Source organism: Bombina bombina, chromosome 6, assembly GCF_027579735.1.
Source record: "Bombina bombina isolate aBomBom1 chromosome 6, aBomBom1.pri, whole genome shotgun sequence".
In the NCBI taxonomy this organism is placed as follows: domain Eukaryota; kingdom Metazoa; phylum Chordata; class Amphibia; order Anura; family Bombinatoridae; genus Bombina; species Bombina bombina.
Window position 1 is genome coordinate 42,309,757 of NC_069504.1, and position 27,311 is coordinate 42,337,067.

The 27,311-nt window shown below is 39.1% G+C and overlaps 1 protein-coding gene across 1 annotated transcript in view; it reads right to left on the reverse strand.

Moving 5' to 3' along the window:
* The window catches only part of LOC128664316 (collagen alpha-1(VII) chain-like), a 913,939-nt gene that overhangs the window by 519,432 nt on the left and 367,196 nt on the right, over positions 1-27,311 (reverse strand). Inside the window, exons 63-67 of the mRNA XM_053719156.1 lie at positions 18,967-18,996; positions 6,409-6,444; positions 4,907-5,041; positions 3,085-3,342; positions 2,257-2,532 (exon numbers count right to left, since the gene is read on the reverse strand). Of these exons, the coding sequence (XP_053575131.1) occupies positions 2,257-2,532; positions 3,085-3,342; positions 4,907-5,041; positions 6,409-6,444; positions 18,967-18,996 (735 nt within the window). The remainder of the gene's footprint in view (positions 1-2,256; positions 2,533-3,084; positions 3,343-4,906; positions 5,042-6,408; positions 6,445-18,966; positions 18,997-27,311) is intronic.

The following is a 27,311-nucleotide window of genomic DNA, read 5'->3' on the forward strand; positions in this document are numbered from 1 at the left end:
GAGGGGGAGTCCTGTCATGTATATGCCTGTCTTACTGCCCCTTTAACTATTTTCCCAGTATCTCCATAAATACCAGCATTCCACTTACTTCCTTGCTTGGTATTGTTCGTCTGCAACTAGCTAAGCTGCATCCTGATTAGCTCTTCAGCTCCACTGTCTCACTCCTGTATCGGCCAGTCTACCTGTCTGATCTCTTCTCAGCGCAACCGGATCTGCCGCCTCTGTGACGTCACACGCCAAGCAGAGTGCCTGTCAGCTCTCCTCTCCCCAGCACAACTGCTGCATCCGAGCTGTCCTGTAAACACTGTTCTACCGAACACTTTTTCCTCAGATTACCAGGTACTAACCCATAAGAGTTACTTGTTTTTTCATGTATTATTTGGCCATGCTTATTTTTTCTACCTTGCGCATAATATCAGCTTAACACCGTGTTACTGTTTTTTCCCTGACTTCAAGCTCACTGTCAGGTTGCTGTTTAAATGTCTCCCCGCTAATGCTTCAACAGCCGTTACCTACCCGTGAGCCCTTATTCATATATCAACTGCAACCTGTGCATGTTGAGCTATTACACATTGCCTTGGGGTAATGTCTATGTAACTGCTCTCTGTACAAACCCGCTACAATTACTCATTATACTACTAATTCAGTGGCTGTGGTCCAACCCATACTTTGTTTCTTTGCAGGCATACTTGTGAGCCTGACAATAACTTTATTTAGTTGTGGCAGGGTCGGGGAGCAGCGGGATAGGGATTAAATAGTTTAGTATAGTAGCAGTGTCTAGTGACAGCATATAAATAAAGCTGGGAAAAAGCCGAAGAGAAGCGAGATCGATGACTGTTAGTCAACAACAGTCCTCTGCTCATCACCCCGTACTTGGTGTGCGGCTTTTTGACAGCTTTTTATATAAATATGGAGAGCGTATTCAGGTTCGCGGCCGTGGTGTTAGGCGATGTCAGGCGAGCGTATTGGTGCCGTTGAATGCAGCACAGTTGACGGCTTGATAAGTAGGCCTCATAAAGTGCATCAGAGCCCTTTGCAGTTAATTAGATAAAAAAACATGTAAACGCATATTTATGCAATCTTCATAGTTAATAGATTGTTATACTGTGTATTCACTGTACACAATACACATTCCAATGTTCTGCACATAGCAGAATATGCTCTGTGTATTTATAAATTGATATATATTGTACTAAAAAAACATCTGATATATATATATATATATATATATATATATATATATATATATATATATATAAATATGTATTTCTGAATAAAAAGGACAAAAGGACATATTAAATGTAAAACACATTGGAATGTGAAATATTCATATTTTCATGTTGGGTTAGCGCACATGAGAATGTGTGATCGTGTTTGTGTGCGAGTAGGGTGTTACCTTTATTTTATTTTTTGCTTCATTGACTTCTATGGGGGAATACGTGAACACGCATATGTCCATGATATTCTAACTTTGATTTTTTTGTGCTCGTCAGGTTAGGAAAAGAGCAAAAACAGTTTACTTTCAACTCATAATACAAATGCAACCCGACATGCTCAAAAACCTTTTAGTGCAGTTAACGCCTGAGCGGGAGCGTTAAATAGCACTCCACATGACTTTTTTGTATTGGCAACATAAGTAAAAACATGAAAAGCACAGCATTTGTAAGTAACCGGCAAGTTTACGATGGGAATCATGATTTACTTTCAGTTCTGCTAATTTGTGCCCAAGCAATACTAACGCTTGAGCCGGAGAGCCTTACACTTAACTTGTAATACAGATGCTCTCAATACACTCGCGGTAGCACTTTCACACAAGCGTAATTTACACTAGAAATCTTGCTCAAAATACTGGTTCACTTGTAACTCTAGAACTAGTGGGGTTTCCACTACTGCTAGGGTGGTTGGATTGCATCCAATCCTGGCAATATTCTAAAGGGTAATTGCTTGATCAGTACAGGAGCTCATTTATATCTGCTGCTAAATGGACCAGAAAAGAAGATAAGACAAATTGAAGACTTATTTAATCAGTCAATAAACTTTAACGAGAAGGAAATATCAACCAATTTGCATTATTGGGAATGAGCCAGTGTGCATTAGAAGAAAGTGCATAAATAATACTTTTTCAGGGAAAATATTAACACACATAAATACTGTATTTTAGTATGACTGGTAGAGTTTTTCAAATAAAATTCCCTTTAAATATTCTAATAACATAAAGCTAATTCGCTTTTAAGCATTTAGTAAAACGATCATCACCTTTTCTGTGATGATTGGCAGATTTTCCAGTACAGTGTTTATGTCAGACGTAATGTTAATTGATGTTTCTGAAGTCTCTTCTAAAGAGTCCAGTTTTAGCTGTTCTGTAAATCTTGGGGACTCAGTGATGGCAGCTTTTCCTCCGTTGTTGGCCAGATCATCCCCTCTTCCTATAACCTCTCCAACACTGAGATCCTTTGTCCTGGTTTCAATCAACACATTCTCCAAGCGATTCTTCTTTTTTTGTTCCTTCCTGGACTCCTTTACATTCACAAGCTATAGATAAAATGTTATTAGAGTTCAATGAAGTCCTTTTTTATCCTAGATTGTTTTAAAAACCTGTATAGAGTGGCACACAATTCCACATTTTGGACAGCCTAAAAGTTAATATATTATAAGGATTTAGATGCTGATAAACAGGAATTGTGTATCTGAAACATACTGCAGACCATTCATTTATGCTGTGTAAAGGATTCTGGGAAACATATTGTATAAATAAATTATACCAATAGGCAACAACACTAACTCTAGACAGCTGGTATTTTTAATATGACCTCTGTTGCAAAAAAAGTATTTGGATATGGATACTGAAACCTCACCATGGGAAGGTAATGTATGATCTTTTGTGAGGTCCAGTAAACTTGGCCTACATGTATACTCATAATAACTTAATAAGACTGCAATTCCCTACCCAACAAGAACAGGTTATGGGGGTTTATTTTGGGAATTTCTTTAAAAAGAGAAGTTAAATCCATATAATGTTTCATATGTTTCATGTCTAAAAATGACCTCTAACAAAATCCCATTCATATATAGCTTTTAACTCACCTTTGCCTGTTTCTTTTGGGTCTTTAGTGATATTTCATGGTCACTAGATTGGCTAACAGAGGGGACTTCATCTACAAACGTGGTGCTGCTCTGGATGGTGGGTAGCGGTAATGAGTTGGCTTCAACTGTGATTTGGCCGAGTCTCAAGTCTTGTGCGTTCTCCTGCTCTTCTGGGACCACGTTAGATGTGAGATCAATAGAAGAAACTTCCACTTGAGTTTTCTTTTTCTTTTGGGCTTTTTTATTCTCACTTGACTCCTAAATTGTAGAAAACGTACAGAATATTTTACTGTAACCTAGGTGATTACAAATAAAGAAGACCTCTAGGTGTATCCATTGTTATAAATATGCTGGATGATGCTATGGAAGGTGATACTCATCTACTTTATCTTTCTCTGGATTTTCAAAAATAATTTTCATGCGTTTGTTTATAAGGGACTAAAATGTTATGTAAATATTTGTATTTTTCTGGGGATATTTGGGATGGGAGGGGATATGTTAGTTTTTCAAATTTGACATTTATGTTCCTTTAATAACATTTTAATTTATTTTTTTTTTGAGAAGGAAAGAAGAAATCAGAATCTATCGATCATATGAAACTTTCACAAATACCTGATGTTGAGGAACGTGGTTATCTTCTATGTGGACTGTCACATTGTAGTAAACTGAGATAAAGATTACATTATAATAGATTTTTCTGCATCTCAGGGTTCTAGACCAACTGCAAACTTTGTAAGATATTTACATTTGTTTCCAAGATCAGAACAACTGTAAGCTTTGTTTTCAACTCTGAGCAGAAACCAATTCTAAGAGGTTGAACGTGTGAAGATTTGCTTTTCACTATCACAGCAATATTGTTCACTTATTCAGTAATTCAGTTATACAGTAATTAAAGGGACAGGAAACCCTAACATTTTCTGTCATGATTTGGATAGAACATACAATTTGAAACATCTTTACAATTTACTTCTATTATCAAATTTGCTTAATTATCTTGTTTTCTGAAGGAACAGCATTGCACTACTGCCAGCTAGATTAACTCATCTAGTTAGCCAATCACAAGAGACAAATGTGTGCAGGCACTAATCAGCAGCTAGCTCCCACTGGTGTAGGATATGTGCATATTATTTTTCAACAAGGGATACCAACAGAATGAAGCACATTTGAAAATAGAAGTGAATTTAAAAGTGTCTTAAAATGACCCGCTCTATCTGAATCATGCAAGTTTAATTTTGACTTTCCTATTCCTTTTAGTAATGCTATTTCTCAGAAACTAAAGTCAAGATTTGTTGCTCTCATGGACAATCACACATTAAGGGGCCTATCTATCAAGTTCCGAATGGAGCTTGAGGGCCCGTGTTTCTGGCGAACCTGCAGGCTCGCCAGAAACACCAGTTATGAAGCAGCGTTCTAAAGGCCGCTGCTCCATAACCCTGTCCGCCTGCTCTGAGCAGGCGGACAGACATCGCCGGAATTCAACCCGATCAAGTACGATCGGGTTGATTGACACCTCCCTGCTGGCGGCCGATTGGCCGCGAGTCTGTAGGGGGCGGCGTTGTGAGCTGCTGGTGCAATGCTGAATACAGAGAGCGTATTGCTCTCCGCATTCAGCGATGTCTGTCGGACCTGATCCACACTGTCGGATCAGGTCCGACAGACATTTGATAAATAGGCCTCTAATAGTCTCTGTGGACTGCAAAAAAAAAAAAAAGAATTGATTACAATGTAACCTGTATTAATATATAAACTACTTAGCTTTTATAAGTGTGTTTTATCAATCAGTTGCTTCTTTATTAGGATAGTGTGCTTAGTGCTAACTCACTGTGTAATCTAGAGAGTGCTTAATTCCTTGCTTGCTTTTTGTGAGCCGATTGTCTTTTAAAGATGTGAGCTGCTGAAACAGATCAGTGACTCCGTTCTGGACAAGATGGTCAGACAGTTCCTTTAACAAAGCCAGCTATGAAATAAGGAAACAATAAAAATAGTTTATTACAAAGAATGGATACACAGGGAATTATTCACAGCTGATTGAGATGATGAGAAATAGCATCCCAGTAGGGATCACAGATATATTTCTGTAAGGACACAGATAATTTAATTTATTTAGATTTCCTTGTGCTTAAAGGGACATTATACACTCATTTTTTTCTTTGCATAAATGTGTTGTAGATGATACATTTATATAGCCTATACAGGGTTTTTTTGGGGGGTTTTTAAATGGATAGTTTTGCTTATTTTTAAATAACATTGCTCTGATTTTCAGACTTCTAACCAAGCCCCAAAGTTTTAGGAGATTACCGACGTATACCTACTCCAGCTTGCTCCTGTTTGTGTAAAGGGTCTTTTCATATGCAAAGGAAGGGGGAGGGGGGGGGGTCTGCTATTTCCCACTTGCATTGGGTGTTCCAGTAACCCTTTAAACAGAGCTAAACTGGAAGCTTTTATGTAATTTTTCAAACAGTTTTATACTGGATTTTTATATCAGTATCTGCGCATATTATTCTTTACAGTAATGTGTATTACATGCAGTTATATGAAAATTGGTGTACACTGTCCCTTTAACTCTTCTCTTGTTACAATCTCACTGCAAGTTCCAGCAGCTATGATCTTCATGTAGGAACTTCTATCAGATATCTTAACTCTTTTTGGCTTTATTAAGACAGAGACCAGTACCTTGATGTTTTGCAATTTAAGCCATTTTGGGCAAATTTCCACCACCAAAAAACAACGTTTACCCCTTTGTTTGCCTTAACTGTGTATTGATGCCCTGCTAGCCTAATTCTCACGGACTCTGTTCCAAGCAATAAGAATTCCCAATATGAAAATTGCTGCCTTCTGAAAAAAACTACCTTCTGAATAAGAAAAACGGTTCAAATTAATATATGGTATAAAAAGGCTAGAAAGAAATTACAGTGAATGAGGAAACAATTAGGATTTTTTTAATTTTAACATTAAGCTACAGTGATATTTTAACATCTCTTTATCATATTGTGTATGCTTATGTTTGTGTGTGTATATTTATAAATATATATATATATAATTATATATATATATATAAACACAATGTCATATATACACACACACACACATACATACCACACACATATACATATATATATATATATATATATATATATATATATATATATATATATATATATATATATATATACACACACACATATATATTTATATACAGTATACATACATATATATATATATATATATATATATATATACACACACACACATACAGTGTAATTTCCACAAAACTGTATCTGTTCATCTAGCAAATTTAATGAACGTAAAATAAAATGGATTTACCTTAATTCCATAAGCCTCAAATAGTCTTTCCAAATCCTGCAAAGTCAAGAGAAATGGGGGAATAATTTAACATAGAAGAAAAAAACTGCAGTACTCTGCAGCACCATCTAATCATTATCTCAGGTACAGTCTTGAAATAAAAACTGCCTGTTCAGTAGTAACATTATAGCTATCATTATTGTCTGATGTTGTCATAACTTGTTACTGCTTCTAATGTAGGGTTAGCAGCAAATTCTCACAATACTTACTGCTAGCATCAGACATACAATGGTTTCACTAGGACTACACACTGCACAATTACAGTATATCAGTGTATATATTACAGATTAGCCATTAGTTATTTAGTCACAATACTTACCGCTAGCACCAGACATACAATGGTTTCACTAGGACTACACACTGCACAATTACAGTATATCAGTGTATATATTACAGATTAGCCATTAGTTATTTAGTCACAATACTTACCGCTAGCACCAGACATATAATGGTTTCACTAGGACTACACACTGCACAATTACAGTATATCAGTTTATATATTACAGATTAGCCATTAGTTATTTAGTCACAATACTTACCGCTAGCACCAGACATATAATGGTTTCACTAGGACTACACACTGCACAATTACAGTATATCAGTTTATATATTACAGATTAGCCATTAGTTATTTAGTCACAATACTTACCGCTAGCATCAGACAGACAATGGTTTCACTAGGACTACACACTGCACAATTACAGTATATCAGTGTATATATTACAGATTAGCCATTAGTTATTTAGTCACAATACTTACCGCTAGCATCAGACAGACAATGGTTTCACTAGGACTACACACTGCACAATTACAGTATATCAGTGTATATATTACAGATTAGCCATTAGTTATTTAGTCACAATACTTACCGCTAGCACCAGACATACAATGGTTTCACTAGGACTACACACTGCACAATTACAGTATATCAGTGCATATATTACAGATTAGCCATTAGTTATTTAGTCACAATACTTACCGCTAGCACCAGACATACAATGGTTTCACTAGGACTACACACTGCACAATTACAGTATATCAGTGTATATATTACAGATTAGCCATTAGTTATTTAGTCACAATACTTACCGCTAGCACCAGACATATAATGGTTTCACTAGGACTACACACTGCACAATTACAGTATATCAGTGTATATATTACAGATTAGCCATTAGTTATTTAGTCACAATACTTACCGCTAGCACCAGACATATAATGGTTTCACTAGGACTACACACTGCACAATTACAGTATATCAGTGTATATATTACAGATTAGCCATTAGTTATTTAGTCACAATACTTACCGCTAGCATCAGACATACAATGGTTTCACTAGGACTACACACTGCACAATTACAGTATATCAGTGTATATATTACAGATTAGCCATTAGTTATTTAGTCACAATACTTACCGCTAGCATCAGACAGACAATGGTTTCACTAGGACTACACACTGCACAATTACAGTATATCAGTTTATATATTACAGATTAGCCATTAGTTATTTAGTCACAATACTTACCGCTAGCACCAGACATACAATGGTTTCACTAGGACTACACACTGCACAATTACAGTATATCAGTTTATATATTACAGATTAGCCATTAGTTATTTAGTCACAATACTTACCGCTAGCACCAGACATATAATGGTTTCACTAGGACTACACACTGCACAATTACAGTAGATCAGTGTATATATTACAGATTAGCCATTAGTTATTTAGTCACAATACTTACCGCTAGCACCAGACATATAATGGTTTCACTAGGACTACACACTGCACAATTACAGTAGATCAGTGTATATATTACAGATTAGCCATTAGTTATTTAGTCACAATACTTACCGCTAGCACCAGACATATAATGGTTTCACGAGGACTACACACTGCACAATTACAGTATATCAGTGCACAGTGTGTATATATTACAGATTAGCCATTAGTTATTTAGTCACAATACTTACCGCTAGCACCAGACATACAATGGTTTCACTAGGACTACACACTGCACAATTACAGTATATCAGTGTATATATTACAGATTAGCCATTAGTTATTTAGTCACAATACTTACTGCTAGCATCAGACATACAATGGTTTCACTAGGACTACACACTGCACAATTACAGTATATCAGTGTATATATTACAGATTAGCCATTAGTTATTTAGTCACAATACTTACCGCTAGCATCAGACAGACAATGGTTTCACTAGGACTACACACTGCACAATTACAGTATATCAGTGTATATATTACAGATTAGCCATTAGTTATTTAGTCACAATACTTACCGCTAGCATCAGGCAGACAATGGTTTCACTAGGACTACACACTGCACAATTACAGTATATCAGTGTATATATTACAGATTAGCCATTAGTTATTTAGTCACAATACTTACCGCTAGCACCAGACATACAATGGTTTCACTAGGACTACACACTGCACAATTACAGTATATCAGTGTATATATTACAGATTAGCCATTAGTTATTTAGTCACAATACTTACCGCTAGCATCAGACAGACAATGGTTTCACTAGGACTACACACTGCACAATTACAGTATATCAGTGTATATATTACAGATTAGCCATTAGTTATTTAGTCACAATACTTACCGCTAGCACCAGACATACAATGGTTTCACTAGGACTACACACTGCACAATTACAGTATATCAGTGTATATATTACAGATTAGCCATTAGTTATTTAGTCACAATACTTACCGCTAGCATCAGACAGACAATGGTTTCACTAGGACTACACACTGCACAATTACAGTATATCAGTGTATATATTACAGATTAGCCATTAGTTATTTAGTCACAATACGTACCGCTAGCACCAGACATACAATGGTTTCACTAGGACTGCACACTGCACAATTACAGTAGATCAGTGTATATATTACAGATTAGCCATTAGTTATTTAGTCACAATGAAATATATAGAAACATTTGGTGAGAACCACAACAATTTAGGATTGTTTGAGCAGCAGATTGCAAAGCTGTTTTAAATCCATATTTAAAGGGAGGTGGATGTGCTGCCATAATCTTTCTGCGGATCTAATGTCTGTTGTAATTGATATCCAGTGGGTTAACTCTTCCCCTAATCCCAGTCCTAACTCTAATGCTAAAATGTAGAACTCGTTTTCAGAGGAGACTGTCAGTGATGACCAACTTCCTAACATATGGGGGCTGCAGAACAATGTTTTAGAAGCTTTAATTTCTTAAAGGGATATAAAACCCAGCATTTTTCTTTCATGATTCATATAGAACATACAATTTTAAACAAGTTTCCAATTTATTTCTATTATCAAATTTGCTTCATTCTTTTAGTATTCTTTGTTGAAAGAGCAGCAATGTAGAACTGGAAGCTAGCTGAAAACATCCAATAACAACAGAGACATATGTTCAGCCACCAATCAGCAGTTAAGTCCCAGCTCCTGAGCCTACCTAGGTATGCTGTTCAACAAAAGATACCAAGGGAATGAAGCAAATAAGATAATAGAATAAAATTGGGACGATGTGTAATATTGTATGCTCTATCTGAATCATGTAATAAAAAACTGTGGGTTTTATGTCCCTTTAACAACAGCTTTTCATTTAAAGGGGTTAAAAAGCCCAAAGCCTCCTGGATTGAGTCATGTTATAATGGCGCATCTCACCGCTCTCAGCAAGAGTTGCGCTGTTACAGGGACATGTGACATACAGGGTGCAGCTGTGTTAAGAGCTTAAGGGCCACATATACATTTATGATCTAAGTTCTGATTTTACTTGGGGCTGCAGAGACGAGTGCAGAGAGCTGGCAGCTGGGCATGGTACACCAGCTGTTATGTGGGGGACACCTAAACATCATGCATGTTTTATTGTTGCATAAAACATAATTTATGCTTACCTGATAAATTTATTTCTCTTGTAGTGTATCCAGTCCACGGATCATCCATTACTTGTGGGATATTCTCCTTCCCAACAGGAAGTTGCAAGAGGATCACCCACAGCAGAGCTGCTATATAGCTCCTCCCCTAACTGCCATATCCAGTCATTCGACCGAAACAAGCCAAGAAAGGAGAAACCATAGGGTGCAGTGGTGACTGAAGTTTAATTAAAATTTAGACCTGCCTTAAAAGGACAGGGCGGGCCGTGGACTGGATACACTACAAGAGAAATAAATTTATCAGGTAAGCATAAATTATGTTTTCTCTTGTTAAGTGTATCCAGTCCACGGATCATCCATTACTTGTGGGATACCAATACCAAAGCTTAAGTACACGGATGATGGGAGGGACAAGGCAGGAACTTAAACGGAAGGAACCACTGCCTGTAGAACCTTTCTCCCAAAAACAGCCTCCGAAGAAGCAAAAGTATCAAATTTGTAAAATTTTGAAAAGGTATGAAGCGAAGACCAAGTTGCAGCCTTGCAAATCTGTTCAACAGAGGCCTCATTTTTAAAGGCCCAGGTGGAAGCCACAGCTCTAGTAGAATGAGCTGTAATTCTTTCAGGGGGCTGCTGTCCAGCAGTCTCATATGCTAAACGGATTATACTCCGAAGCCAAAAAGAAAGAGAGGTTGCCGAGGCCTTTTGACCTCTCCTCTGTCCAGAGTAAATAACAAACAGGTGAGATGTTTGGCGAAAATCTTTAGTAGCCTGCAAGTAAAACTTCAATGCACGGACTACGTCTAGATTATGCAAAAGACGTTCCTTCTTTGAAGAAGGATTAGGGCATAATGATGGAACAACAATCTCTTGATTGAAACCACCTTAGGTAAAAACCCAGGTTTTGTACGCAGTACTACTTTATCTGAATGAAAGATCAGATAAGGAGAATCACAATGTAAGGCAGATAACTCCGAGACTCTTCGAGCCGAGGAAATAGCCATCAGAAAAAGAACTTTCCATGATAGAAGTTTGATATCAATAGAATGAAGGGGTTCAAACGGAACCCCTTGAAGAACTTTAAGAACCAAGTTTAAGCTCCATGGGGGAGCAACAGGTTTAAACACAGGCTTAATTCTAACTAAAGCCTGACAAAATGCCTGAACGTCTGGAACTTCTGCCAGACGCTTGTGTAAAAGAATAGACAGAGCAGAAATCTGTCCCTTTAAAGAACTAGCTGATAGTCCTTTGTCCAAACCCTCTTGGAAGAAGGACAATATCCTAGGAATCCTAACCCTACTCCATGAGTAATTCTTGGATTCACACCAATGAAGATATTTACGCCAAATCTTGTGGTAAATTTTGCTGGTGACAGGCTTTCGTGCCTGTATTAAGGTATCAATTACTGACTCTGAGAAGCCACGCTTTGATAGGATCAAGCGTTCAATCTCCATGCAGTCAGTCTCAGAGAAAGTAGATTCGGATGATTGAAAGGACCTTGTATTAGAAGGTCTTGTCTCAGAGGCAGAGTCCATGGTGGAAAGGATGACATGTCCACTAGGTCTGCATACCAGGTCCTGCGTGGCCACGCAGGCGCTATCAATATCACCGATGCTCTCTCCTGTTTGATTTTGGCAATCAGACGAGGGAGCAGAGGAAACGGTGGAAACACATAGGCCAGGTTGAAGAACCAAGGCGCTGCTAGAGCATCTATCAGTGCCGCTTCTGGGTCCCTGGACCTGGATCCGTAACAAGGAAGCTTGGCGTGCTGGCGAGACGCCATGAGATCCAGTTCTGGTTTGCCCCAACGGAGAACCAATTGAGCAAACACCTCCGGATGGAGTTCCCACTCCCCCGGATGAAAAGTCTGACGACTTAGAAAATCCACCTCCCAGTTCTCTACCCCTGGGATATGGATCACTGATAGGTGGCAAGAGTGAGTCCCTGCCCAGCGAATTATCTTGGAGACTTCTGACATCGCTAGGGAACTCCTGGTCCCCCCTTGATGGATGATGAAAGCCACAGTCGTGATGTTGTCCGACTGAAATCTGATGAACCTCAGTGTTGCTAACTGAGGCCAAGCTAGAAGAGCATTGAATATTGCTCTTAACTCCAGAATATTTATTGGGAGGAGTTTCTCCTCCTGAGTCCATGAACCCTGAGCCTTCAGTGAGTTCCAGACTGCACCCCAACCTAGAAGGCTGGCGTCTGTTGTTACAATGGTACAATCTGGCCTGCGAAAGGTCATACCTTTGGACAGATGGACCCGAGATAACCACCAGAGAAGAGAATCTCTGGTTTCCTGATCCAGATTTAGTAGAGGGGACAAATCTGTGTAATCCCCATTCCACTGACTGAGCATGCATAATTGCAGCGGTCTGAGATGCAGGCGCGCAAATGGCACTATGTCCATCGCCGCTACCATTAAGCCGATTACTTCCATGCACTGAGCCACCGTGGGGCGCGGAATGGAGTGAAGAACACGGCAAGCATTTAGAAGTTTTGATAACCTGGACTCCGTCAGGTAAATTTTCATTTCTACAGAATCTATTAGAGTCCCTAGGAAGGAAATCCTAGTGAGAGGAGATAGAGAACTCTTTTCTTCGTTCCCTTTCCACCCATGCGACCTCAGAAATGCCAGAACTATCTCTGTATGAGACTTGGCAATTTGAAAGCTTGACGCCTGTATCAGGATGTCGTCTAGGTAAGGAGCCACCGCTATGCCTCGCGGTCTTAGAACCGCCAGAAGTGAGCCCAGAACCTTTGTAAAAATTCTTGGGGCTGTAGCCAAACCGAATGGAAGAGTTACAAACTGGTAATGCCTGTCTAGAAAGGCAAACCTCAGGAACCGATGATGATTCTTGTGGATCGGAATGTGAAGGTAGGCATCCTTTAAGTCCACTGTGGTCATGTACTGACCCTCTTGGATCATGGGTAAAATGGTTCGAATAGTTTCCATCTTGAATGATGGAACTCTGAGGAATTTGTTTAGGATCTTTAGATCCAAAATTGGTCTGAAGGTTCCCTCTTTTTTGGGAACCACAAACAGATTTGAATAAAACCCCTGTCCTTGTTCCGTCCGCGGAACTGGATGGATCACTCCCATTACAAGGAGGTCTTGCACGCAGCTTAGGAATGCCTCTTTCTTTATCTGGTTTGCAGATAATCTTGAAAGGTGAAATCTCCCTTGTGGGGGAGAAGCTTTGAAGTCCAGAAGATATCCCTGAGAAATGATCTCCAACGCCCAGGGATCCTGAACATCTCTTGCCCATGCCTGGGTGAAGAGAGAGAGTCTGCCCCCTACTAGATCCGTTGTCGGATAGGGGGCCGCTCCTTCATGCTGTCTTGGAGGCAGCAGCAGGCTTTCGGCCTGCTTGCCCTTGTTCCAGGACTGGGTAGGTTTCCAGGCCTGCTTAGATTGAGGAAAAGTTCCATCTTGTTTTGAAGTAAAGGGAGCTGATCCTGCACCTGCCTTGAAATTTCGAAAGGCACGAAAATTAGACTGTTTGGCCCTTGATTTGGCCCTGTCCTGAGGAAGGGTATGACCCTTACCTCCAGTAATGTCAGCAATAATTTCTTTCAAACCAGGCCCAAATAAGGTCTGCCCCTTGAAAGGAATGTTAAGTAATTTAGACTTTGAAGTCACATCAGCTGACCAGGATTTAAGCCATAGCGCCCTATGCGTCTGGATGGCGAATCCGGAATTCTTAGCCGTTAGTTTAGTCAAATGAACAATGGCATCAGAAACAAATGAGTTAGCTAGCTTAAGTGTTCTAAGCTTGTCAATAATTTCAGTCAATGGAGCTGTATGGATGGCCTCTTCCAGGGCCTCAAACCAGAACGCCGCCGCAGCAGTGACAGGCGCAATGCATGCAAGGGGATGTAAAATAAAAACCTTGTTGAATAAACATTTTCTTAAGGTAACCCTCTAATTTTTTATCCATTGGATCTGAAAAAGCACAACTGTCCTCAACCGGGATAGTGGTACGCTTTGCTAAAGTAGAAACTGCTCCCTCCACCTTAGGGACTGTCTGCCATAAGTCCCGTGTAGTGGCATCTATTGGAAACATTTTTCTAAATATAGGAGGTGGGGAAAAGGGCACACCGGGTCTATCCCACTCCTTACTAATAATTTCTGTAAGCCTTTTAGGTATTGGAAAAACATCAGTACTCACCGGCACTGCATAGTATTTATCCAGCCTACACAATTTCTCTGGCACTGCAATTGTGTCACAGTCATTCAGAGCAGCTAATACCTCCCCAAGTAACACACGGAGGTTCTCAAGCTTAAATTTAAAATTAGAAATCTCTGAATCAGGTCTCCCCGATTCAGAGACGTCACCCACAGACTGAAGCTCTCCGTCCTCAGGTTCTGCATATTGTGACGCAGTATCAGACATGGCTCTTACAGCATCTACGCGCTCTGTATCTCGTCTAACCCCAGAGCTATCGCGCTTGCCTCTCAATTCAGGCAATCTGGCTAATACCTGTGACAGGGTATTATTCATGATTGCAGCCATGTCCTGCAAAGTAATCGCTATGGGCATCCCTGATGTACTTGGCGCCATATTAGCGTGCGTCCCTCGAGCGGGAGGCGAAGGGTCCGACACATTAGTTAGTCGGCATAACTTCCCCCTCGACAGACCCCTCTGGTGACAATTCTTTTATAGATAAAGACTGATCTTTACTGTTTAAGGTGAAATCAATACATTTAGTACACATTCTCCTATGGGGCTCCACCATGGCTTTTAAACATAATGAACAAGTAGTTTCCTCTGTGTCAGACATGTTTGTACAGACTAGCAATGAGACTAGCAAGCTTGGAAAACACTTTAAACAAAGTTAACAAGCAATATAAAAAACGTTACTGTGCCTTTAAGAGAAACAAATTTTGGCAAAATTTGAAATAACAGTGAAAAAAGGCAGTTACACTAACAAAGTTTTTACAGTGTATGTAACAAGTTAGCAGAGCATTGCACCCACTTGCAAATGGATGATTAACCCCTTAATACAAAAAACAGATTAACAAAACGAAAAATATGTTTTTTAAACAGTCATAACAACTGCCACAGCTCCTACTTTTGAAGCCTTTTGAGCCCATCAGAGATGTCCTATAGCATGCAGGGGACTGCTGAGGGAAGCTGAATGTCACAGTTTGTAATTTTAACTGCACCAACTGTAACTTTTATACTATAACAGTGGAAAGCCTCAGGAAACTTTCTAGGCAAAAATAAAGCATATATAAAAACGATTAAACATGCCAGCAAACGTTTTATATTACACTTTTATAAGAGTATGTATCTCTGTTAATAAGCCTGATACCAGTCACTATTAAATCACTGCATTTAGGCTTAACTTACATTAATCCGGTATCAGCAGCATTTTTCTAGCAAGTTCCATCCCTAGAAATATGTTTACTGCACATACCTTATTGCAGGAAAACCTGCACGCCATTCCCTCTCTGAAGTTACCTCACTCCTCAGAATATGTGAGAACGGCAATGGATCTTAGTTACTTCTGCTAAGATCATAGAAATCACAGGCAGATTCTTCTTCTAATGCTGCCTTTGATAAAACAGTACACTCCGGTACCATTTAAAAATAAACAAACTTTTGATTGAAGTTAAAAAACTAACTATAATACACCACTCTCCTCTTACTACGTTCATCTTTGTTGAGAGTTGCAAGAGAATGACTGGATATGGCAGTTAGGGGAGGAGCTATATAGCAGCTCTGCTGTGGGTGATCCTCTTGCAACTTCCTGTTGGGAAGGAGAATATCCCACAAGTAATGGATGATCCGTGGACTGGATACACTTAACAAGAGAAATTAAATGATGCCTTTTTTTCACAGTCTGGCTGGTTCCTAACTCTTGTACATTTTTTTAACCCTTTGAGTGCTAAGCACTTTCCCACCTGGGTGCTAAGATTTTTTTAAGTTTTTTTTTATTATTTTAATTTTGGAAGAAAAATGTTTTAACTTTCCAATGGTGGGTCTTGGGGGTCTGTAGCTGCTTAGATGCCTGAGATACAGGCTTCTAAGCAGCATGCCCCCTGCTCCTATACTTAACATTGTTAAGTATAAATTAAGTTTCGTGGTGCCGTCATCACGTTATTGCGCGTGAAGTCACCACGCAAAACAGGAAGCCCCGGCGAAAACTGTCATTCTACAGGCACGATCGCCGGGGTAGGAGCGGGTGCGAGCCCCCAGATCTCCCTCAAGGTGGGAGAGTGCTAGTGACGGCTCTGAGCCGTCATTAGCACCACAGTGGGAAACTCTGTGACGGCTCAGAGCCGTCATTAGCACTCAAAGGGTTAAACAAGGCTGTGACCACATGCTGCAGTCACACTGTCCCCATGGCAACAAGCATATGGGAGCATATAGGGTATATGCTCTCATTCATGCTACTGGTTGAAGGATACAGTCTTTGATTGGCTTATTGAACTCAGCTTTCTTTATAAAAAAAAAAAAAGTTCAAGAGTGAGAAACAAACAACACTCTATAAAGCAAGTTAGGTATAAGTAACTTTTGTCATGACAGCTTTTTAGTGTTACCTCATTTCCGTATGTCTTAAGAGTATTCTGAATAAATATTATATCAAAAACAGCAATGAACATCAGCAAACACGTACAACGGTGTCTGATTTTCAGCAACCTGACGGCAAACCTTAAGGGCTAAGTAAAGAGTTAAATTATCGGGCACCTGCAAACGGGCAGATTTATCCGTTTGTGGACACCCACATCACTACCACTTACTAAACCTATTACCCCCTAAACCCCCAGCCCCCCACATCCCCATAAAATAAATTAAGCTATTAACCGCTAAACCTAACAACCCGCTAACTTTACATTAAATATTAACTCATCCCTATCTTAAAATAATTTTAAACTTACCTTTAGAATTAAAATAAATTATATTAAACTAATAATTAATCTACCCTAACTATTATACTAAAATTACATTAAACTATATTAAACTAATAATTAATCTACCCTAAGTATTATACTAAAATTAAATTAAATTAACAATTAAATTAACTATATTACATATTTAAAAACCTAACCCTACTCAAATTATTTAAATCTACTATAAAGAATTACTAAGTTACCAAAAAATAACAACTAAGTTACAAAAAACAAAAAACACTAAGTTACACAAAATAAAAAACACTAAGTTACACAAAATAAAAAACACTGTTACACAAAATAAAAAATAAATGATCAAATATTTAAACTAATTACACCTAATCTAATAGCCCTATGAAAATAAAAAGCTCCCCCAAAATAAAAAAATCCTAGCCTACAATAAAATACCAATGGCCCTTAAAAGGGCCTTTTGCGGGGCATTGCCTCAAAGAAATCATCTCTTTTACCTGTAAATAAAAAATACAAACACCCCCCCAAAAGTAAAACCCACCACCCACACAACCCACCCAATAAACCCTTAAAAAAACCTAACACTAACCCCCGAAGATCAGTTTTTGAAGACCCGACATCCATCCTCAACGATGCGGCAGAAGTCCTCAGCGAAGCCAGCAGAAGTCTTCATCCAAGCAGGCCGAAGTCTTCATCCAAGCCAGCAGAAGTCTTTATCCAGACGGCATCATCTATCTTCATCCATCCGGCGCGGAGCTGCTCCATCTTCAAGACATCCGGCGCGGAGCATCCTCTTCTTACGATGTCTTCTGAAGAATTAAGTTTCCCTTTAAATGACGTCATCCAAGATGGCGTCCCTTACATTCCGATTGGCTGATAGAATTCATTCAATCAGCCAATCGAAATTAAGGTGGAAAAAATCCTATTGGCTGTTGCAATCAGCCAAAAGGATTTAGCTTTTATCCTATTGGTTGATTGGCTCCATAACTGGTCCGCCTGCCCTGAGGCTGCGGCCATCAATCCCCCTGATCCTATACGATCGGGCTGATTGACACCCCCATTGGGCGCGAATCAGCAGGGGGCGGCATAGCACAAGTTCTATAAGAACCGTATTGTATCATCACTGAATTATATTTATATGTGTTTGTTATTTTCTTTCAGTTATTTTTCAGTTTTTAGTAAGTGCATTTCTTTCTACAATATGAACTGTCTTTACCTGAAACCATCTTTGGGTCTCTTTACTGCTCTCTTTAGAGTATTGCAACAGCTATTTTCTTTGTATGCTACAAACTCATACAGAAAATAACCTGGTTACTTGAGGTATTTTAGAAAATGACTTCATTTTCCATCACATCTTTAATCAACAGTTTTAATCAAAAGTTTTTGGGAGTTGGACAGGGAGCAAAATTTGCCAAGAGGTCTCTTCAGCTTTTATTCCACAATGGTCTCCCTAAAGCAATCTCATCTCTCTATTGTTCATTAATTTAGAATCTTGAGAGGCTGTTGAAGAAGGAGAGGTCTGAAGAAACTATTAGTGAATCTCAAACTCAGTGTCAAAACAAAAATGTTATATTTTGTTGTAACATACATCTTTAGGCTACGTTTTAGATTTAGTTTATTATCTGTGTTTGTATTTTCTATGTAATAATCACTGATATTAGTTTTACAGTTGACCACAATATATCTACAACTTGCTTCATAAATGTATATGGATTCAACAGAAAAAAAAATGAAAGAATGTTCTAACCTCTATCTGCAGGTGCTTTCCAGGAGGACCCTAAAAAGGGAAACAAATTAAAACAAACAAGAACATAATAAGTTAAACATAACAGTTTATAAATAGAAGTAATACCATTATAAAGGTGAACACATTTTAAAATTACTGTTTTCAATATGAGGAAAAGTACTATGTAATATATTTATTTTTTCTTTACAAATTGGGATTTTTCATTCACATAGTTAAAATATTTACTATTTATAAACCAATATACAATCATGTTAAAAGTATAGCTGATATTTAAACATTTTAACAAATATTTCTTAGTTAATGTAATTATACCACATTCAGCATTTTCACTTGATTACTGGATCTTGAAAAATGAATCTGAACACATTTGGTCGTATTAGAGTGGAGGGGGAGTTTGCGCTCATCATTCTGATGAAGGAGTCTGTGTGAACCCCAAAACGTCAATACATTTTGTTTTTTGACTCACTACAAAGAAGTTCTTAGAGTGCATTTGCAAGTCCTGAGAGTGTGTTTGCAATATATTTACTCAGTTTTTGCACCAAGGCAGACAACCCAGGAGGGTGGATTCACTTCCAGGAGTTTTATATATATATATATATATATATATATATATATACATATATATATACACACATATACACAGTATATATATATATATATATACACACACACACACATATATACAGTATATATATATATATATATATATATATATATAAAGAGTGCAATAGGTCCAGCACAAGTAACAGTTCAGAGTTAGTTAGCCAAGTGCACGGTAGCCAGAGGGTCCTGCTCACCTCTCATATGTAAATCCAAAAGGAAAAACAAAATTTATGCTTACCTGATAAATTCCTTTCTCCTGTAGTGTGGTCAGTCCACGGGTCATCATTACTTCTGGGATATTAACTCCTCCCCAACAGGAAGTGCAAGAGGATTCACCCAGCAGAGCTGCTATATAGCTCCTCCCCTCTACGTCACCTCCAGTCATTCGACCAAGGACCAACGAGAAAGGAGAAGCCAAAGGGTGTAGTGGTGACTGGAGTATAATTTAAAAAATATTTACCTGCCGTAAAAAACAGGGCGGGCCGTGGACTGACCACACTACAGGAGAAAGGAATTTATCAGGTAAGCATAAATTTTGTTTTCTCCTGTTAAGTGTGGTCAGTCCACGGGTCATCATTACTTCTGGGATACCAATACCAAAGCTAAAGTACACGGATGACGGGAGGGACAGGCAGTCTCTTTATACGGAAGGAACCACTGCCTGAAGAACCTTTCTCCCAAAAACAGCCTCCGAAGAAGCAAAAGTGTCAAATTTGTAAAATTTGGAAAAAGTATGAAGAGAAGACCAAGTTGCAGCCTTGCAAATCTGTTCAACAGAAGCCTCATTCTTAAAGGCCCAAGTGGAAGCCACAGCTCTAGTAGAATGTGCTGTAATTCTTTCAGGAGGCTGCTGTCCAGCAGTCTCATAGGCTAACCGTATTATGCTACGAAGCCAAAAAGAGAGAGAGGTAGCCGAAGCTTTTTGACCTCTCCTCTGACCAGAATAAACGACAAACAGGGAAGACGTTTGTCGAAAATCCTTAGTTGCCTGTAGATAAAATTTCAGGGCACGGACTACATCTAGATTGTGTAGCAGACGTTCCTTTTTCGAAGAAGGATTAGGACACAAAGATGGAACCACAATCTCTTGATTGATATTCCTGTTAGTGACCACCTTAGGTAGGAACCCAGGTTTAGTACGCAGAACTACCTTGTCTGAATGAAAAATCAGATAAGGAGAATCACAATGTAAGGCAGATAACTGAGAGACTCTTCGAGCCGAGGAAATCGCCATTAAAAATAGAACTTTCCAAGATAACAGCTTAATATCTATGAAATGAAGGGGTTCAAACGGAACACCCTGTAAAACATTAAGAACTAAGTTCAAACTCCATGGCGGAGCAACAGTTTTAAACACAGGCTTGATCCTAGTTAAAGCCTGACAAAAAGCTTGAACGTCCGGAACTTCTGACAGACGTTTGTGTAAAAGAATGGACAGAGCTGAAATCTGTCCCTTTAAGGAACTAGCGGATAAACCCTTTTCCAAACCTTCTTGTAGAAAAGACAATATCCTCGGAATCCTAACCTTACTCCATGAGTAACTGTTGGATTCGCACCAATATAAGTATTTGCGCCATATCTTATGGTAAATCTTTCTGGTAACAGGCTTCCTAGCCTGTATTAAGGTATCAATAACTGACTCGGAAAAACCACGTTTTGATAAAATCAAGCGTTCAATTTCCAAGCAGTCAGCTTCAGAGAAATTAGATTTTGATGTTTGAAGGGACCCTGTATCAGAAGGTCCTGTTTCAGAGGTAGAGACCAAGGTGGACAGGATGACATGTCCACCAGATCTGCATACCAAGTCCTGCGTGGCCATGCAGGCGCTATTAGAATCACTGATGCTCTCTCCTGTTTGATTCTGGCAATCAATCGAGGAAGCATCGGGAAGGGTGGAAACACATAAGCCATCCCGAAGGTCCAAGGTGCTGTCAAAGCATCTATCAGAACCGCTCCCAGATCCCTGGATCTGGACCCGTAACGAGGAAGCTTGGCGTTCTGTCGAGACGCCATGAGATCTATCTCTGGTTTGTCCCAATGTCGAAGTATTTGGGCAAAGACCTCCGGATGAAGTTCCCACTCCCCCGGATGAAAAGTCTGACGACTTAAAAAATCCGCCTCCCAGTTCTCCACTCCCGGGATGTGGATTGCTGACAGGTGGCAAGAGTGAGACTCTGCCCAGCGAATTATCTTTGATACTTCCATCATTGCTAGGGAGCTTCTTGTCCCTCCCTGATGGTTGATGTAGGCTACAGTCGTGATGTTGTCCGACTGAAACCTGATGAACCCCCGAGTTGTCAACTGGGGCCAAGCCAGAAGGGCATTGAGAACTGCTCTCAATTCCAGAATGTTTATTGGTAGGAGACTCTCCTCCTGATTCCATTGTCCCTGAGCCTTCAGAGAATTCCAGACAGCGCCCCAACCTAGTAGGCTGGCGTCTGTTGTTACAATTGTCCAGTCCGGCCTGTTGAATGGCATCCCCCTGGACAGATGTGGCCGAGAAAGCCACCATAGAAGAGAATTTCTGGTCTCTTGATCCAGATTCAGAGAAGGGGACAAGTCTGAGTAATCCCCATTCCACTGACTTAGCATGCACAATTGCAGCGGTCTGAGGTGTAGGCGTGCAAAGGGTACTATGTCCATTGCCGCTACCATTAAGCCGATTACCTCCATGCATTGAGCCACTGACGGGTGTTGAATGGAATGAAGGACACGGCATGCATTTTGAAGCTTTGTTAACCTGTCTTCTGTCAGGTAAATTTTCATTTCTACAGAATCTATAAGAGTCCCCAAGAAGGGAACTCTTGTGAGTGGAAAGAGAGAACTCTTCTTTTCGTTCACCTTCCATCCATGCGACCTTAGAAATGCCAGTACTAACTCTGTATGAGACTTGGCAGTTTGAAAGCTTGAAGCTTGTATCAGAATGTCGTCTAGGTACGGAGCTACCGAAATTCCTTGCGGTCTTAGTACCGCCAGAAGAGCACCCAGAACCTTTGTGAAGATTCTTGGAGCCGTAGCCAATCCGAATGGAAGAGCTACAAACTGGTAATGCCTGTCTAGAAAGGCAAACCTTAGATACCGGTAATGATCTTTGTGAATCGGTATGTGAAGGTAAGCATCCTTTAAATCCACTGTGGTCATGTACTGACCCTTTTGGATCATGGGTAAAATTGTCCGAATAGTTTCCATTTTGAACGATGGAACTCTTAGGAATTTGTTTAGGATCTTTAAATCCAAGATTGGCCTGAAAGTTCCCTCTTTTTTGGGAACCACAAACAGATTTGAGTAAAACCCTTGTCCTTGTTCCGACCGCGGAACCGGATGGATTACTCCCATTAATAAAAGGTCTTGTACGCAGCGTAGAAACGCCTCTTTCTTTATTTGGTTTGTTGAGAACCTTGACAGATGAAATCTCCCTCTTGGGGGAGAGAATTTGAAGTCCAGAAGGTATCCCTGAGATATGATCTCTAACGCCCAGGGATCCTGGACATCTCTTGCCCAAGCCTGGGCGAAGAGAGAAAGTCTGCCCCCCACTAGATCCGTTCCCGGATCGGGGGCCCTCAATTCATGCTGTCTTAGGGGCAGCAGCAGGTTTCCTGGCCTGCTTGCCCTTGTTCCAGGACTGGTTAGGTCTCCAGCCTTGTCTGTAGCGAGCAACAGCTCCTTCCTGTTTTGGTGCAGAGGAAGTTGATGCTGCTCCTGCTTTGAAATTACGAAAGGAACGAAAATTAGACTGTCTAGCCTTAGGTTTGGCTCTGTCTTGAGGCAGGGCATGGCCTTTACCTCCTGTAATGTCAGCGATAATTTCTTTCAATCCGGGCCCGAATAAGGTCTGCCCTTTGAAAGGTATATTAAGTAATTTAGATTTAGAAGTAACGTCAGCTAACCAGGATTTTAGCCACAGTGCTCTGCGCGCCTGAATGGCGAATCCGGAATTCTTAGCCGTAAGCTTAGTTAAATGTACTACGGCATCTGAAATAAATGAGTTAGCTAACTTAAGGGCTTTAAGCTTGTGTGTAATCTCATCTAATGGAGCTGATTCAAGTGTCTCTTCCAGAGACTCAAACCAAAATGCTGCTGCAGCCGTGACAGGCGCAATGCATGCAAGGGGTTACAATATAAAACCTTGTTGAACAAACATTTTCTTAAGGTAACCCTCTAACTTTTTATCCATTGGATCTGAAAAGGCACAGCTATCCTCCACCGGGATAGTGGTACGCTTAGCTAAAGTAGAAACTGCTCCCTCCAGCTTAGGGACCGTTTGCCATAAGTCCCGTGTGGTGGTGTCTATTGGAAACATCTTTCTAAATATCGGAGGGGGTGAGAATGGCACACCGGGTCTATCCCACTCCTTAGTAACAATTTCAGTAAGTCTCTTAGGTATAGGAAAAACGTCAGTACTCGACGGTACCGCAAAATATTTATCCAACCTACACATTTTCTCTGGTATTGCAACTGTGTTACAATCATTCAGAGCCGCTAACACCTCCCCTAGTAATACACAGAGGTTTTCCAGCTTAAATTTAAAATTTGAAATATCTGAATCCAATCTGTTTGGATCAGAACCGTCACCCGCAGAATGAAGCTCTCCGTCCTCATGTTCTGCAAGTTGTGACGCAGTATCTGACATGGCCCTAATATTATCAGCGCACTCTGTTCTCACCCCAGAGTGATCACGCTTACCCCTTAATTCTGGTAATTTAGCCAAAACTTCAGTCATAACAGTAGCCATATCCTGTAATGTGATTTGTAATGGCCGCCCAGATGTACTCGGCGCTACAATATCACGCACCTCCCGAGCGGGAGATGCAGGTACTGACACGTGAGGCGAGTTAGTCGGCATAACTCTCCCCTCGTTGTTTGGTGAAATATGTTCAATTTGTACAGATTGACTTTTATTTAAAGTAGCATCAATGCAGTTAGTACATAAATTTCTATTGGGCTCCACTTTGGCTTTAGCACATATAACACAGATATCTTCCTCTGAATCAGACATGTTTAACACACTAGCAAATAAACTAGCAACTTGGAAATACTTTTCAAGTAATTTACTATAATATGAAAACGTACTGTGCCTATAAGAAGCACAGAAAGAGTTATGGCAGTTGAAAGTTAATAAACTGAAACGTTATAGCATCAAATCTTTGTAAAAAAACACAATTTTAGCAAAGGTTTGCTCCCATTAGCAAAGGATAACTAACCCTGATAGCAGAAAAAAAATTACAGAAATAAACGTCTTTTATCACAGTCAACTACAATCTCACAGCTCTGCTGTGAGTGATTACCTCCCTCAAAACAAGTTTTGAAGACCCCTGAGTTCTGTAGAGATGAACCGGATCATGCAGGGAATACAATAAACTTCTGACTGAATTTTTTGATGCGTAGCAAAAGCGCCAAAAAAGGCCCCTCCCCCTCACACACAACAGTGAGAGAGATCAGTAAACTGTCATAAATTAAATAAAACGACTGCCAAGTGGAAAAAAATAGTGCCCAAAACATTTTTTCACCCAGTACCTCAGAAAATGAAACGATTTTACATGCCAGCAAAAAACGTTTAACATAAAATAAATTAAGTGTTATTAAAAAGCCTGTTGCTAGTCCCTGCAAATTAGGCTAAAGTCTTATGCATACAGTATAATTCCAGTGAAGTGCCATTCCCCAGAATACTGAAGTGTAAAATATACATACATGACAGCCTGATACCAGTTGCTGCTACTGCATTTAAGGCTGAGTTTACATTATATCGGTATGGCAGAATTTTCTCATCAATTCCATTGTCAGAAAATAATAAGCTGCTACATACCTCTTTGCAGATTAATCTGCCCGCTGTCCCCTGATCTGAAGTTTACCTCTCCTCAGATGGCCGAGAAACAGCAATATGATCTTAACTACGCCGGCTAAAATCATAGAAAAAAACTCAGGTAGATTCTTCTTCAAATTCTACCAGAGAAGGAATAACACACTCCGGTGCTATTATAAAATAACAAACTTTTGATTGAAGGTATAAAACTAAGTATAATCACCACAGTCCTCTCACACATCCTATCTATTTCTTGGGTGCAAGACTGGAGGTGACGTAGAGGGGAGGAGCTATATAGCAGCTCTGCTGGGTGAATCCTCTTGCACTTCCTGTTGGGGAGGAGTTAATATCCCAGAAGTAATGATGACCCGTGGACTGACCACACTTAACAGGAGAAAAAGTGAATGGCTCCAGCACTGTTTCTTTAAAAGTGAAAAAACCTTTATTAACGTGACAAAATGAACAGACAGCAACGTTTCGGGGTCTGCGTTACCCGAAACGTTGCTGTCTGTTCATTTTGTCACCTTAATAAAGGTTTTTTCACTTTTAAAGAAACAGTGCTGGAGCCATTCACTTTTTTCCTTTTGGATTTATATATATATATATATATATATATATATATATATATATATATATATATATATATATATATACATATATATACACACATACATTTACATATAGGAATATCTATTTAAAAATACTTAGAACATATTCCCCCATGTGCAGAACATTGGAAAATAAAATATTTACAGTAAATGAAATACACAGTATAACACTTTAATATGAATACTGCATAAATATGTTTTTCATGTTTTCAGCTACTTGACTGCATAGGGCTCCAATGCACTTATATATATGTCTATACATGTCTACATATGTATTTATGTGTTAATATGTGTATATATGTCTGTAAATACATAAATACATGTACACATATATAAACATTTATATATACATACATATCCATCTTTAGACAATGTATATGTAGCTCTATGTTAAAGACCTTTGCAGACTTTTTTTTTCTACACCTAAGACCTCATATCTTTGAGCACTTATAACTTTTTTATGCATTTTTTTTATGTACTTCTAAATAGAAACATAGAAACATAGAATTTGACGGTAGATAAGAACCAAAAAGGCCCACCAAGTCTACCCATAGTACATGTTACTTTTTCCTTAGTATAGCCTTATGCATGCCCCAGGCATTTTTAAATTCCTTTACAGTCTTTGTGTTTACCACCTCAAATGGAAGTTTATTCTATGAATCCACCACCTGTTCTGTGAAAAAATGCTTCCACAAATTTCTCCTGAATCTGCTATCCTCTAACTTTAGATTGTGACCCCTTGTTTTGGCATTTATTTTTTTGTGAAAAAATGCTTTCAGCTTCTATTTTATTAAGTCCCTTCATATATTTGAAGGTTTCTATCATGTCACCTCTTTCCCTTCTATCTTATAAACTATACATATTTAGATCATAGAGTCTTTCTTTGTACGTTTTATATTTTAGACCATGTACCATTTTAGTAGCCCTCCTTTGGACAGCTTCTAGTTTATTTATATCTTTCTGAAGATATGGTCTCCAGAACTGTACACAGTATTCCATATTTGGTCTAACTAATGATCTGTAAAGTGGCATAAGAACCTTGCTATTTCTGCTACTAAAACCTCTTCCAATGCAACCAAGCATTTGACTGGCCTTGCTGGCTGCACTGCGGCATTGTGTACCAAATTTTAAATCATTTGAAATAATAATTCCCAAATCCCTTTCTTCTTTAATTACAGTCAGTAATGTACCATTGAGACTATTATTGGCCTTTGGGTTTTTGGATCCTATATGCATAATTTTGCTCTTGGTAATATTAAATTTCAGATCCCATTTATTTAACCAGTCCTCTAGTTTATTAATATTACAGTTCATTTGATCAACTCCTCCTGGAA